Raw genomic sequence first — 15,488 nt, forward strand, 5'->3', positions numbered from 1 at the left:
TGTCTGCAGGCGAAACCTGATACGAAGAGACGGTGTCATAGACCTAGGAACGATTATAAGAGGTTGTAGATGTTGAGGAGCTTGCGCAGATCATCTACAGAAAATAAAAGAGGAAAAGAAAAGAACCAGCAAGGATCGACCTACAAGCAAAAGACAAACATATAGGATTACGAGAGAATTTTACTAAGAAGAAAAGACCAAGCTGATAGGCAAATCGACAAGACAACTGCATGGTAGTAAATACTCCTAAAATCTAAACCGAGACGCCCAATGGATGCTATCACACAATGACTCCGTCATGACGCTTTTCCCCTCCCTTCAGCAGAATCTCTCTCTTTATTAGCTCTCAGGCGGTGCTTTTGGTCGTGGCTAGCTTCTCCAATGTCTTGTACCGCCATGCGTATTGGGCCAGCTGTTGTTTTTCTGCAGGATCTAGGCTTTTGCCTTTCTCCGCCATTTCTTTCTCCAGGGATTTCAACAGATCCCAACGTTTGAGCAGACGGCCTTGGTGTTCGGCGATAGAGACCAGGTTGGTGTCTCTTGATGCCATGCGGGCCTCAATGGTGGAGTGGTAGGCGAGTTTGGCGCGAAAGAGTGCCATGTCGGATTCATCATACGTAAGGCCATCGCCTTCGGGTAATGAGGCTTGGTTCGTTGCTCTTGGTGGCATAATGGAGGGACTTCCGAGGTTGGAGAGCCTGGATGGCTAGCCTCTGATGAGTGAAGGCTGGATGAGAGACGATGGTGATGGAGAATAGGTAATAACACGAGACTCTTCGGAGAAAGATAGGGAACGCTGTAGCCGCAAGGGGACAAATTGAGTGATTGCTTGCAGTCCTTTCTGGAGAAATGAAAGATCGTAAGATAAAACACAAAGGAAAAGAAGATCAAAAAGACAAGCTGAGGATGACTTCAACTCCGTCCCCTTTTAAAGTCTGGGTTCAAAGGGTCCATCGTCCCGTCTTGAATCGTATCTTCTACAGGAGTTTTATAGCCTCTCAGGGTAGCTGGTGGCTCCATCAAGGTGATACTGGGAATGCCACCGGACGCAACTTAACTGCCAATGAGACGGCCAAATGGAAACGAGCAGAGATGATCTAAGGGAAGGCCATACTTCTTCACCGGCAGTCCAGCTGTGTCGGGCGCCGTTTGTGCGAATGTCTTGTGATTTTCAATGTGCTGATGACGAAGGGCCTCCTTAATTGCCCCTTTGGGCCAAATTGTGACACCCTCTGGAAAATACCGGCGCAACCGGCGTCTACGACTAGAATTCATGTCGGTGTTCTCATGAAGACACCGGCATTGGAATGACGATTATCATGATCAAACGCTGTTTCTTGCATATGTAGGGGTTACAAACCTACATACATCAAGTAATACTAACACTAGACGGGCCGACCAAACATGGCGAAGGCCATGCGATTCGCCTGTTACACATGGACAGGAAAGAGGAAGACAGGGCGGAAATACACCCAAGGGGTGTAGTTCCAATTTGCCATGATCTATCTATCACCGTTCACGCATCCTTTAGCCCAGGGTCCGGCTCATTCCTCGTTTCTATCTTCCGAGGCAAACGAATGCACGGAGGAATACTAAAGGCCCATTATTTTTTTTAACTTTGCAAACGGGCTATTTGCCGGGTTTTGTCTTTTCTATTTATGAAATCTATCCTTTTAATCCCCTATTCGTGGTCGCCTTCCGATCAACCTGTACGTAGCCGCTGGATGCGTTGTTGTGTCACCTTCAGCTGTTGGACGCTGAATATGGACAGGCATCACGTCTCGAAGCAATTCTGTCAATCAATAGTTTAGTGTATGAGACATACAGAGCTTGGCATTTCAGCCTGTCCAATCCGTTAGTCGTCAATGCGTTGGTTCCAAAGTATTCCATAGCCATTGTGGCTAACGCCCAGGTCGATCCCTCCCGTCGAAAAGGGGGCCGCGCAGTCCCAGTCCATTGTATCCTTCATTGTTTCGTCCGGCATTGTTTATCAAGTAATGGATGAAGCCATTCAAAAGAATAATTGTCACTAGAGCCAATGTGCGTGTGGTTCATGCCTCCATCCGATGCTGATCATATGCCCCAGCTTGGTCAACTGGGTCCTTGCGTATGCGGTGCCATGAAGTGTGATTTCTCGGATATATCGGTGGAGCCATATTGTTGTGCATTGGCTGTGTTGTAAATCTCGTGTGACGGTATTAAGAAGGAGGTTGTAATCTATTTAGAGCCCGGGATAGCATAGCACAGCAGCTGTCCCAGGATATTGTATAGGAACTGGAACATAGTCACGGTGAGACTTATACCAAGTCCCTCCCAACGTCGGTAATTCTGCCAAGTGAAAGCGACATACAAGCTTTTTCTTGGCTTCACATCACATCCAAATCCCGCTGTGTCTATATCTGCGCTTATCTCGGTGTGATATTTTCTTCTTGTACAAAAGAGAGCATAACAGGCTCACCTTTGCGGCTTAAATGTTTTCTATGGGCGCGTGACAGGATGGTCGCTCTAGCAATCTCTGCCACTCTGTAGCCGGGCTGTCGAAATGACCCCGAGGTTACCACATGTGCTCGTAATGTCGCAAAGCACAAACTATGACCTATTAGTAACCATCCCAAAACTAAAAGCCTGTACAGATACTACATACCTTGACTAGAGAAGGTATATGTGCGTGTCTGCAGTGTGAAGGACAGATCGTTGTACATCCTGAGGAGATAAACTATGTTGTGAACCATTCCACTGGCGCAGAATGTGGCATTCTGTCACGGAGCCGCTGTGTTCATAGATCTATACTGACATGCCTCTTCACCGCGTATTGCAATGATTGTCGAATTTCCGTATGCTCTCAACGCTATGCTCTTCTGAAATAAGGAATTATTGATTCCTGGCAAGCCAAGGAGGCTAGAAGAGTCGTATAAAAAGCTTGCCATCGATACATCGTCAACCTTAATTCAATCCATCAACGCAAGTAGCGGTAAGGGGAGTGTCACAAGGCACCATTAGCTCATGAGCACCTCAATTGGTATCTTGCTTACCTACAACATTTCTAGTATCCTGTCTGGGACTGTTCACAGCTCATGTAACAGTATATGAGCAGTTAAAAGGTATATGGTGGCACAACAGCCTCCAAGGTGAGGGTAATCTCAGATTGCAATTCTCATTCACGTCGAATAGTATGAACTCATCGCTTGTGGTCATACGTGACTGCCAGTTTGGAGCATGCCCTTGAACATGCAGAAAAAGGGACCCTACACTACGGGGCGAGAACGTAATCCCGGATTACCTCGCGAGAAGATGCTTGCTGCGAGCAGATAAGTTCGTTGGACAGCAATACTGGATACTTTTATATAAGGATACTTCAGACAGTGATCTCAAAAGGTCCGATAGGGCCAAGTGCGGTGCTCTATACGGGGCTGAGGTCATGTATTGTCAGCATCAACATGACTGAGAACCCCTACCCATCTAATTGTTGCCTGTTTGTTCCTGTGACGGCACTGCCACGCCAAGGCAGGATATATAGACTCTCCTTGGATACCTTCAACGACATGCGCGTTTTACGACATAGTCAGCAAATTTGAGGGTTAACTGTATCGGGATCAACTGAGTCTCTTGTTGACAGTTCAAGGTAGTACGGACAATGAGATAGCCGGCTAAGATTGCAAGTGTCAGCTTCGCTCGGGGTTACACGGTCTTATAGCACTGGCAGACGACCGTGGCGGCCCGAGCTGCTTGTACGACGAACAGTATCTTGACCCATCAGGCATCGCTCAATCATAGGTCACTGATAGGAAGACAACCCTCATAAGATGGAAATAGCGGAGACAGTTGTGTCGGCGGATTGTACTCATTGGCTGATCTTTTAGGTCTGGCATAGATGTAAGGGAGGTGAGCTAGGTGCTGACCTCACATCATATTTTGGCTTGTCGAGAGATCCCCCTGGGTGCCCACTCTTTGTATGTATATACAGAGAGGACAAGTATACAGTCGCAGACTAGAGGCAATTTCAGTACCAAATAACTCAGCTACCCTCCAGTAATTTTGGGAATAGCCCAGATGACCCAGTGTGTTGTATGAGATACGCATCGCCTGATCAAAAACAGCGAGTGCCTTTCATGGCATCCGTAACATCTCCAGCTGTCACCGACCATTCTTCCCCGCGTACTGGTCTTAACAACCTTGGTCATCCTCGCGACCTTGCCTGTGGGGAAGTATAGGTGTACATCGATTGCGATTGAGTGATTGGAAATGACGAAGGGAGGCCAAGATCGGGGAAGGCTAGGAAACTAAGACAGTAGAGAGGGGGAAAAAAAGGGGGGGGAGGGGCAAAGGATGAAGCGATAAGATCGAGTAATAACATCCATCAATCACGGGGTCTTATCGATTAAAGGCCCCTCCGATTTCCTCCCCGCAAATCGAACTTCCAAGAAACAAACTATTTAAACAACCTTCGCAGCCCAAGGTGAGTCTGTACAGTTCTTCTACAGGCCTGTCTCTGTTCTACTCTTGAATAGCAATCAGTTGGGCACCACCCGGTTCAATCTCAGTTTATCTATCTTGCAACTACCCGCATATCAACAAACATGGCCCACCCCACCGACTCCGATAAGGTCACTTTCGTCCCTTCGGGAGAGATTGACAAGGTCTTCGCGCACACGACCAATCTAGCTTCCGCCGCCCTTAACAGCAAGGTTCTTTCTTGCTCCAATGACTTCTTCGCCGAAGCTTCGAATCTCCTTACCCCTACTCCCCCCATCAACCGGCCCGGCGTTTTTGTCCACACGGGCGCCTGGTATGACGGCTGGGAAACCCGCCGCCACAACCCCGAACCCTACGACTGGGTCGTGATCAAACTTGGGGTCTCCAGTGCAGCAATCCAAGGTGTCGAGGTCGACACAGGCTTCTTTGTGGGTAACTACGGCGAAAAGGCCGAATTGCAGGGGACATATGCTCCGGCCGACAGCGGTGTCACAGATGCCGAGATCGCAGACCCCAAATACACCGGTTGGACAACTATTCTTCCGCCTCAGCCCCAGGGCCCCAAACAGCGCCGCGCCTGGAAGCTGAACGACTACGACGCCGCCAACCCCAAGCCCTACACCCATGTGCGGCTGTTGATGTATCCTGACGGCGGGTTTGGCCGACTCCGTGTCTACGGACATGCCATCCCTGCCGTTCTGCCCCAGTCAGTCGCCAGCGCACAGCTCCCTGTCGAGGAACTGTCCTCTGCTCTGGTTGGTGGCTTAGCCCTCGGTGCCTCCGATCAACATTTCACTCCTTGCTCAAACCTGTTGCTCCCCGGACGTGGTAAGGACATGGGAGATGGCTGGGAAACGGCGCGGTCGCGTGGCCCTGGCCATGTTGACTGGGCCATCATGAAGTTGGGCTTGCCCGGGTCTGTCAGCAAGATTGTGGTGGATACTAAGGATTTCCGCGGGAACTTCCCCCGCGCCGTGAGAGTTCACGGTCTAGTTGCTGGAAGTATATCGGAAGGAGAAATTCCTGCCCATGACCACCCTGGCTGGGTCGAACTGATCAAGGGCGATCAACCCTGCCAGGCGGATATGGAGCACGTGTTCGAGGGTGTCAGCCTTACTTCTGGGGGTGAGGACACCCGGACATTCACACACGCCAAACTGACCCTCGTGCCCGATGGTGGAGTCAAGCGTTTTCGTGTCTTTGGAAGGAGAGACGTTGCTGCCAATGCAGCTCGTCGCCATTAATGACTGCAAAGCAAGTGACCTGGCATGAATTGGTCGGTGACCAGGGTGGAAGCCGGAAAGGATTTTTTGTACCATTATTTAATTTGCTTCTGCCATACATAGTCCTTGACACTTTTTATGACAATAAAACAGGTATGTGATGACTATAGTAAAAGAAGATATTGATTTTATATAATCAGATGTCTACACGACGTAGCATTCATCACTAGTTCATTACATGACATGACCTCAGTACATGGGCAAAGTGTAAACGCAAAAGAGAAACGGGTAAGGAAAAGCATATAATAAGTCTACTAGGTATCGCTCCCTATCTCTTCTCAAGGAATCTTAATGAAAACGCCGTATAATATTGCCGCTGGTATAAAGAACACACAAAGAACCCAATGTTGTTTGAAAATGGGTCGTCGTAGATAGATAGTCAAGGCTGTCAGGGCAAGAATATAAGATGGCAGAATGCCAAAAGGAAATACAAGGCAAGAAACCATCACAGAAGGATGGAAGAAAATTCCAAGGAGGCTCAAGCGGATCCATTTTGATTCTGGAATTTGGAAAACGAATATTGTGTTCCACGATGCAGGCTAGATAAGACCTAACAGCAAGAACAGGACAGACCCTATGAAGGTAGTATTATAGAAAAGAAAGATGATTTGCTTTGGCGTGTCCTATTATCGAGACTTGACCGAGGTATCGTCAATCATATCTTTCATTATCGTCAAGTAGAAAGCACGAAACTGTAATCAAAGTGTATAATCTTATAAGAAAGGGCATAACCAATAAACTCCGCTGATGTAAATTACTATGTGCATAGACTGCTGGTTTATATCCGCCGTGCGTCGGATGAGGCCAAATCCTCTAAGAAGAAAGTCCTGGGGGATCTCGAGAGATCGGGTAGAAAAAAAAACAACCTAGTTCATCTCAGATGGATCCGGCTGTGCTGGCTTGTCTGTATCTGGAGTAAGTTGGATTACCTGATTGTCAGAGCCAGGCGACGGGGAGGAACTGTTCGGCGTCCCATTATCGTGGCTGATGCTCCCTCTGTCCCGCATTGCGAGGCGTGTTTTTGTAAATGTTGGCACCGGTGCGAGATATTGATCCAACATGTCGCTTAAAATTGTTGACCGAACCGGCTTAGGGAGGTAATTGTTCATTCCAGCTTCGAGGCACTTCTCACGATCACCCTCAATAGCACTAGCTGTCATCGCGATAACGAGTGCTTCATTAACGTTGGGGTCGGGGTCTCGTCGGATTTCACGAGTTGCGTTGTAGCCGTCCAGCGTGGGCATTTGTACATCCATCAAGACCACGTGGAATGGATTTCCCTCCTGTGAGTGTGCGCGTAGAGCCTCTACCGCTTGCCGCCCATCACTGTACGCTTCGCATTGCAGGTTAAGACCACTCACAAATTTCACCGCAATCTTCTGGTTAATTGGGTTATCCTCTGCGATACAGACTCGAATCTGATCACGTGGAATCATCGTCAAGTCACGAGCCGTAGGTGAGGGAGAGCTCTTCTTGCCGCCCAATTCCGCCTTCTTTGCTTTTGCAGAGGCATCTTTGACCTTATTAAAGGATAAATGGAAAGTCACTGTGGTACCAACCCCTGGGGTCGAATCAAGCCAAATTGCGCCACCCAGGACGTCTTCGATGATGGCTTTGCAGATGCTCAAGCCAAGCCCACTACCACCGTACGATCTTGCCGTAGAACTATCTGCTTGCGAGAATGGTCTGAAGAGTCGCGATTTCTGCTCCTCGGGAATTCCAATTCCGGTATCAGACACTGAACATTCAAGGCGTATACGACCCTTGCCTTCCCGCGTAACTCTAGCCCTGACGGTAACTGATCCTTTCGGCGTGAACTTATAACTATTGCTGAGAAGGTTCATGAATATTTGGTGCAGACGAACAGGATCACCAAGCACCACTAACTCTGGGGGAACCTTCTCAAGGTCTTCGATTGTTTCCAATCCCCGGTCGCGGTGCGTATAGCGAAGCGCACGAACAACTTCTGATATTGTCTCCTTAATATTTAACGGCACTGTAGAAATCTTCATCTTCCCAGCTTCCAACTTGGAGAAATCCAAAATGTCGTTGATGAGGGTGAGCAGTGTGTCTGCGCAGACGCGGATAGATTCGACATATTCATCCTGCTCTCTGTCGAGTTTGGTGGCCTTCAGTAGCTCGGAAAGGCCAATAACTCCATTCATGGGTGTGCGTAGGTCGTGGGATATATTGGCCAAGAAGATCGACTTGGCCTTCGCTGCATCCTCCTTCAGCTTGACATTATGCTTGGCTTCTGCTTCCGCTACCTTTGCTTTTTGCTCCGCCTCACGAGCCTGGGCGAGAGCGCGCTTCTGGGCTTCAACCATAGATGCGTTGGTGGCACTGACTTTGCGGACTTCACGAAATAGCAAGGCGTTGGATAGAGATATGCCAATTTGATTGCAGAGTAGGTGGAGAACTACTAGGTTTCGCTGAGTGAAAGAGTTCGGCTTCCCTTCGATATGGATAACGCCAAGGAGGTGTTCCGCTTGCATTATCGGTAATGCAATCACAGACCTACCAAGCGGATACCTGCTCTGATAGGCCTCCAAGACATTGGAAAATCGCTCATCTTCAAGAACGTTGTGGACGAGAACTTCTTCCCGAGTGCGCATGACATAGTGCGAAATCTGTTGAGCCATTTTATCCTCGACCTCCGAAAAAGGAAGGCCGTCGACATAAGATCTTTGCCCTTTTTCGAGGTCTCCAGCCGCAGCAACTGTGAAGTTATCATCAAAATTGGTTGCGATTACCGCAAAATCTGATCCGTTACAAGATTCTAAAACGATCTCGATCATCTTTGTCAGGAGCTTGTCTATCTGGAGTTCAGACGACATCACTTGACTAGACTCGAGAATGCTTGACAAATCGATGATGTCTACCAAGGAGTTAGAAACAGCAGTTCTGAATTTAATAATCGGTTGAGGCTAAATTGACGACTTACCAAGCCCAACACCTGAGATATCAAGCGAGCGTTCGCCTGTAGTCACGCCGTTCTGCTCTATCCATCGGTGCTGTCGGTCCTCTTCCTCCATATGTTGAGATACACCAATATCCTCTGGTTCTGCGCTGCGATTGATTCCAAGGAGCGAATCAACAGTTTGGCAGCCAACATCGACACTTCTTGTAGATGTGGCTGTTTTGAGGAGCCATTCATGCTTCTCTGTTAGTTGCGCAGCCTTTCCAACAGCACTAATCGCTGCCCATGCGGCGATAGCATCCTGCATAACGGAGCGTGCTGCCCTTTTAGCTCCACGTCGTATTAAAAAGTCGCCTGAGTTCAGGGTCAGCGTCACGGAAGTGGTCTAAAAAAGCAGAAAATATCATTTCACACGTACCATGCAATTCAAGAGCAAGAGCCTCTTCCAAGGGCCATCCATGGATTTGGCAGTGATCAATCGCAGCCTTGATACAGATGAGCATATATCCCACGCAAATATACTGAGTAAAGGTAGCTTACCTCAAAAGCTCGAATCGCTGAGCTGTGATCATTTCGAACCTCGAAAACCAGCGCCTCTAGTATCAACGACCACATTCCGTAATTCGCATCGCAAGCGCTCCGTGCAAAATCAACTTCAGCTTTGTACTTTAAGACGGTCTTCATGTTTCCATCGAGATATCCGCCAGCAGGATAATCGTTATGCAACGTGAGAAGAGAAAGAGCCAAATAGAAATACACCACATATGAAACACGGGCAGACCATAGTCTGGGCATCGTATCCATCATTTGCACACCTAGTTGTATGGCTTTTGAGTGATGTCCATAGACAAACAATGGAATCATAGCCAGTCCCCAATATATGTCGCGAGGACGGTCAGCGTTACTAGCATTGTTATCCAAGAAAGCAATGTACTCGCTAGTACTATGGTGTTCATCAGCCATAATAGTGTCAGCATTTCGATAACCAGTCTTCCCCTGCAATGCACGTGCGACTTGTCTAAAAGTAGATAAGTTAGCCCACATATCTTATTCCCACTAGTTGTAAGTGCTTTTAGATTGTGAATGACGCTATGAAAGAGATCAATTATCGTCACATAGGAGGCTTACCGCACGGCAAGAAGACTCGCACCGCCACGAGTATCGTTCACCCATTCTGGAATATCTTCGGGACTATCGTTGCAAAAACTTTCCAAATGAGTCATGTCATGACCAAGGAAAAGCCTTGTCATCGCCATCGATGAGAGACTGATTAATGTTATGTACGGGTCCCCCATGGAGAACGAAGCCTCGACAGAAGCTTCAAGAGCCGGGAGCGTTGAGGAAAGCTGGATTCGTAGATGACTGACATAAAGATTGTGGACAATTGATCCCCTGCTTTGGGTCCAAGGCTCAGGGCAGCGCTCTAGAAGCGTAAGTGCATGGTCGCTCAGCTTCACCGCAAGGTCTAAGTCTCGAAAACGGCTGAAGGAGATCATAGCAAGGTGGGAACAACCAATTGAAATCTGAACAAAACCACCCTTGAAGATATGAAGGTTCATCATCTCGATTGCCATTCGATAAAATGTCAACGGATCATCCCAATACGTCACAGCCATTGCCTCGGCCATAACAGCCCCAATAGTGATCATGTTGATGTCCTTGCTCACTGGTTTACGAACGACGGCTTCCAAGTCCCCTCTTTCTAGATATCTTCTAAGATTTCTGTAAGCGGCGTCGCACTCTTCGTAAGTTGTAGATTCCCGGAGGTGGACGCCAAGCTCATCCAAACAAGTGAGTAGCGAGTCCATCGAACGAAGATGATTTCCCATTTGAGCATAGATCTTGGCTTTCACAATCCAAGCCCTTGATTTGCACACCGCACTCTTTCCATGGATAAAGACTTTGTCCAGTAAGTCCAGCGCCTCTGAGTTATGGCCCTGAGACCATGACATCTCAGCTGTTGCAATATGCAGGCGTAATGTCTCGTCATAATAAACATCGGTATTGTTATCATCCCACGGGTTTTCTTGAAGAAGGGCTATGCAATGACGAAAATACCAGAGCGCGGTTGGTCGTGCGCCTGACTGCGCAGCAGTTTGTGCAGCATCCCACAGTATTTTCCGGTAATCAAGTCTCTGAACGACTCGATTCTTAATTATCCGAGACGCAAGAGCCACATGGCGAGCCATCGCATAGCGACTGCGACCATCATGATAGTATTTCATGATAGCCTGTGAAATGATAAAATGCATCTTCTCTACATTGCGACCCTCCGTCAACGATGCAGCGGCTTGAGCTATTCTATCATTGGCAAACCTAAAGAGCCCCTTGGTCAGCACAGGGTACGTAGCAACATCATAGCAACATACCTGAATTCATCATCGGTCTTCCCTGGGATAATAAGATTTGCTTGGACAAGATACTGCAGGCCAACAACAATGTCGGCCTCCGACTGCCTGATAAGGTTTGCGTTCTGGGGACAAGTAAGGTCTACCGCCTCATCATCATCGCTTGAGTACAGAAACTCGCTCGTAAGAAGCTTCTGTACCAAAGAGAACGCAAATGGACTTCCCAATAGCGTGCCCCAGACCATTAAGGACCGAGCTGCCGGCGGTGTCTCCTGAAGACGTCTTGCAATAAATCCAAGCCCGAGCCCTTCCCCGTACCTAGGAGCCACGAACTCGGTGAAGATACGATCAAGGTCGAACTCCCACACTGAGTTTTTCCAGGAATACCATATACAGTTCTTGCTATAGCAGATCTCCAGCATCATTCGTACGTAGAATGGATTTCCTACGCTCTTTTCCTGGATGACAGCTGCAAGAGGCGTTAACATCGGGTTAGGATCCTGGTGCATTGTAGCTGCTACAATCTGCATAACTTCATCTTCTCCAAGTGGATTCAGCGCGATTCTTGTTACGCTGGGATTCTCCGCCTCAAAAAGCGATTTTATGGCGTCCGACTCCAGTTCGGCCTTACGACTTGTGAGTACGAGCACGCATGGTATCTTTGCTTTCACGATATTCATGATCAAGTCGAGGGTCTCATCATCCGCATAATGCAAATCATCCACGCATACACAAATCAACTTGAACTGGGACAACGTTTTAAGGATCTCCAGGAATGTTTCCATTAATCGCATATTTTTCAGCGCCGCATTGGATAAGAAAAAGTCGACCGAGCTCTGGCCATGGTCAAGACGGGGAAGTGCAATACGCTTTGAAGGTTCCCCCTTAGTCGAGACATCTTTAAATATGTGCTGAGCAGCCGAGAGCTTGGGCGATATTTCTCGTTCACTTCCTCCGGATGACATTAATTGCTCAGGCAGTTCCAAAACTCGATGTAGCGTACACCACATTGGCCGCAATGCCGTACGGATGTTATTATGATAGTCCGTCGTCACATCACGCTCGGAAAATATTTGTCGGAGGAGGCTAGCCAAGATTTTCGCGAAGGGCTCAAAAGGGACCCTTCTCGACCGATCCAGGCGAGCAATGCCGATATAGCCAAATTTACGAATCGCTGGCTGAACACGATTGAGAAGATCCGTTTTTCCTATCCCGGCAGCACCGCTAATGGTGATGACCTCGCATTTTCCACTACGGCGGAGCTTGTGAGCAGCCTTGGGCCTACTGACTCCAAGAGAGTCTGCATGGCTCTGCGTGTTTGCTCCCGTCGAAAGATAGCCATCTCGGTCCGTGTTATCCCAGGAAGCACGAGATTCGACCGGACTCTTTGCCTTGCTTGAAACATAGCCCGGCTTCGGAGTCGAAAGTGATGACTCCGTGCTATGGATGGATTCGTGTGTGGAGACACGCCCGAGGTTGGAAGGGCCGCCATTTGAGTTTGTCTTAGGAGGGACATGAAAAGAACCTGAGTCACTCGAACCAGAGGCAATCTCGAAGCTGTCAACGCGGCCATCCGAGATAGAGGAATTAGAGCCAAGTCCGCTAGAACTCTGAGCGGTAGCTCTGGCATAGGCGGACTGCTGGCGCCGGTAGACTTTCTCAACCACCTCTATAAGTCTTCTATACTCCTCCTTCCGGCCGAACATGCGAGATGGTAGAGTAAAGAATGACGATACGTCACGTTGAGCAATTTGAAAATCTTTCAAGGCCTCGCTATCACCATCACCGAGCAATTTAGAGATTTGCGCCAGATCTCTCTTCACGGAGGAAATGGTATGATAACGCTCATTCACCGCTTTCTGGGTCATCTTCTGGATCACGGCTGACACAGCGTCTGGAACATCCATTCTTTTCGCCGAAACGGGTGGTAGCTTCTTCCCCAGTACGTTCTGAACAACTTCAACCGGATCGCTTCCAGTGAACGCTGGCTTCCCAACTAACATAGTCCAGAAAAGCACGCCTAGCGCGTAGATATCCGTTCGACTATCCGGCTCGGTCGGCATTCTCCCTGTCTGCTCCGGTGCAATGAACTGCAATTTGTTCTTAACACCAAGCTCTCTAGCAGTCGTCGACCAGCCTTCACTGAGAATGTTATCAAAAGATCGAGCGCCGTTTCCAGTATTAATAAGTTTTACTGAGCCAGTTTCACCATTGAAATGAAAAGCATCCCCGCGGATTTCACCATGAACCGTTTTGAGTCCGTAGTGTAGGAGTTCGAGGCAATCGCATGCGCCGACTGCAAAATCAAGGAAAACGGAAAGCGAAACTTGCTCTCCGGGAGTAGGTTCACTGCTATCGCCTTTGGTGCCAACAGCAAACCAGGCGGGTCCAAATGCGACTAGCTCCCGTAACATGTTGGGGCCGGGTGATTCAAAGATAGCCACCAAAAGAGGACCCGCATCACCGGAATCTCGAGGAAGTCGTATAAGATCAATCGGCCGTATCGTGTGGTTACAATCCGGATCTGACGTTTGAACTATAGACCTTTGCATATGAAACTCACGCTCGAGTCTCACAACGTGGGACGAAACCCGGGCGATGACTGGAGTCCATATTGGCTCGTGATCGGCACGCGACAGTGAAATTTCACTGCTAGATTCGCTCAAGCTACTTCTCCAGTGATGACGAAAAGGGGGGCGGGACTCGGCTCGTGGGGAGTTGCGCGCCAAGCTAGATGGCCCAGACGAAGTCGCGGCAGGTGTAGAGACATCAGATTCCAGAGAGTGCCGGAGACCGTAAACGTGCCAATGGCTGTATGTCGAATGAAATGGCTCGATAGTCTGATCCCACGTATATCCAGGCAGCTGCGCCAGTCTTTCAAAGAGCCGAGTCGGTGGGAGCGGCAGGTCCTCACCAAGGATATTACTATCCTCCATCTCAACCGACTACCGATATATCCTCGTTGATTCCGGAACCCCTCAATAAAAAGCCATAGGTATAATTATCCGTGTGTAGAGTTGTCGCAGACTGATCAGGCGGGGCGATGAATCAGAGTGTGAAGTATCATCAGGAACGAAAACGGTACAATCGCCAAGGACGGAGGAGAGGACAAAGCACCTCACTCCCTCTGGAGGTCGGGAGAGGTGAGAGACAGCTACGGGGCTGCAGAAGGTGCGCACAAGTCGACAGTTTAGACGCAAGGACAGCGGACGATTGAAGAGTTGACTTGTCACGGTGCAGCCGCGATCATTTCGTGTGGTTGCAAGTGGACCTAGGCACCTGATTTCTGACAAGACTTTTGTCTGGCCTTGGAGCCTCAGGTGTCACCCCATTCATGAATAAGCAATGTCTTAGTAAGCTATAATCGGGCAGCATCACTAGGCCAGGCAGTGTACACAGGTCACGCAGCCACGTTTTCGTGGCCGCATGACATACCTGCCAAGTCCATTAGTCATCAAGAACGTGGCACGCGACCTATTTAAGGGAAATATATTTCTTTGAATTTCTGTTTTTTACCTATCTTCGAGGTATAAATCTAAGTGGTTTCTAATTGTTTACTAACTGTTTAATCGTTTCATCACCATGGATTCTGAGAGTGAACTCGTTGGTTTTGATAATACTATTGCATTAAGCCCAGAGATTATTCCCAATGAGGTAGGTATTTAGATTTATTGCCAAGTACTTATTAACTGATTGTTAACTAAATATTAAAGGAGTCTATTCCCATACAGCTGACAAGCTCAAAAAGCCATTCTCTTCAGACTTCAAAAGTTGAGTATATTGATGACCTACCTGAGTATCCAACTAGTCATATTCATGGATATTCATATGTGGTTGCATCGAGCGGACGATCCCAGAGCGAAATGGAGCAGCTTGTTCATGAGGTATTAAGCTCTCTAATTGCTTTTTCGGCACTTATTAATCAGTTACAGATTCAATATTCGCGGCGACAACAACATGGACCAAGGCGACCAGTTAAATCTCCATTTCTTAACTGTTTAGTTAAGAGATGGACATGGAAATGCTCTGGTATCTATGCATGTGAATATTTAAATTCATATCTTCAATCATATCATCATACATTTGTCAACAAGCATTGTTGGAGTATGATTCGGAAGTCTCAGGAGGATACTCAAATTCTAGAGACTGATATTGGAAAGCAAAATGCATACAGGTAATTAGCTACTTTTTAAGTAGTTCTTAAGCACTTACTCAGTACTTCTAGTTATTATCGATCAAAAAAAGAATTCTTTACCAAAGGTCATGCATGTCTTGACCAGCTTCCAACTTGCAAGCCGGTGTTTAAGCGGCATGCCCAAATGGTGGACCTATAGCTTTATAAATACTTGTTAGGTACCTACTAACTGCTTATAGGATATTCATGGCGAAAACCCGCCATATATTGGCTGCAGTAATGGATCTAATGAGTTTTTAACGAAGCATCATAGAGGATCTATTCAAGGT

General features: G+C 47.9%; 3 protein-coding genes across 3 annotated transcripts; 1 reads left to right on the forward strand and 2 right to left on the reverse strand.

The window, feature by feature from the left end:
* Nucleotides 1-346: 346 nt before the first annotated feature.
* Nucleotides 347-670, reverse strand: BDW43DRAFT_311763 (uncharacterized protein; the record flags this gene model as incomplete). The annotated part of the gene is made up of 1 exon (XM_032047247.1): nt 347-670. The coding sequence occupies one exon, from the start codon at nt 668-670 to the stop codon at nt 347-349; it is 324 nt and encodes a 107-aa protein (XP_031899520.1).
* A 3,640-nt stretch (nt 671-4,310) lies between these two features.
* On the forward strand, nt 4,311-5,860 carry BDW43DRAFT_278268 (allantoicase). Its single transcript, XM_032042151.1, has one exon. The coding sequence runs from the start codon at nt 4,578-4,580 to the stop codon at nt 5,715-5,717; it is 1,140 nt and encodes a 379-aa protein (XP_031899521.1). The 5' UTR covers nt 4,311-4,577; the 3' UTR covers nt 5,718-5,860.
* Nucleotides 5,861-6,622: 762 nt separating this feature from the next.
* Nucleotides 6,623-13,960, reverse strand: BDW43DRAFT_311765 (putative sensor histidine kinase/response regulator; the record flags this gene model as incomplete). The annotated part of the gene is made up of 6 exons (XM_032047248.1): nt 6,623-8,634; nt 8,701-9,030; nt 9,095-9,161; nt 9,217-9,694; nt 9,805-10,992; nt 11,046-13,960. The coding sequence occupies 6 exons, from the start codon at nt 13,958-13,960 to the stop codon at nt 6,623-6,625; spliced, it is 6,990 nt and encodes a 2,329-aa protein (XP_031899522.1).
* Nucleotides 13,961-15,488: the final 1,528 nt, after the last annotated feature.

Source organism: Aspergillus alliaceus (genome assembly GCF_009176365.1).
Source record: "Aspergillus alliaceus strain CBS 536.65 unplaced genomic scaffold BDW43scaffold_26, whole genome shotgun sequence".
Lineage (NCBI taxonomy): Eukaryota > Fungi > Ascomycota > Eurotiomycetes > Eurotiales > Aspergillaceae > Aspergillus > Aspergillus alliaceus.

What these genes read in the sequence shown, in the direction of transcription:
- BDW43DRAFT_278268 (XM_032042151.1), top strand. Translation starts at nt 4,578, where the DNA reads ATGGCCCACCCCACCGACTCCGATAAGGTCACTTTCGTCCCTTCGGGA.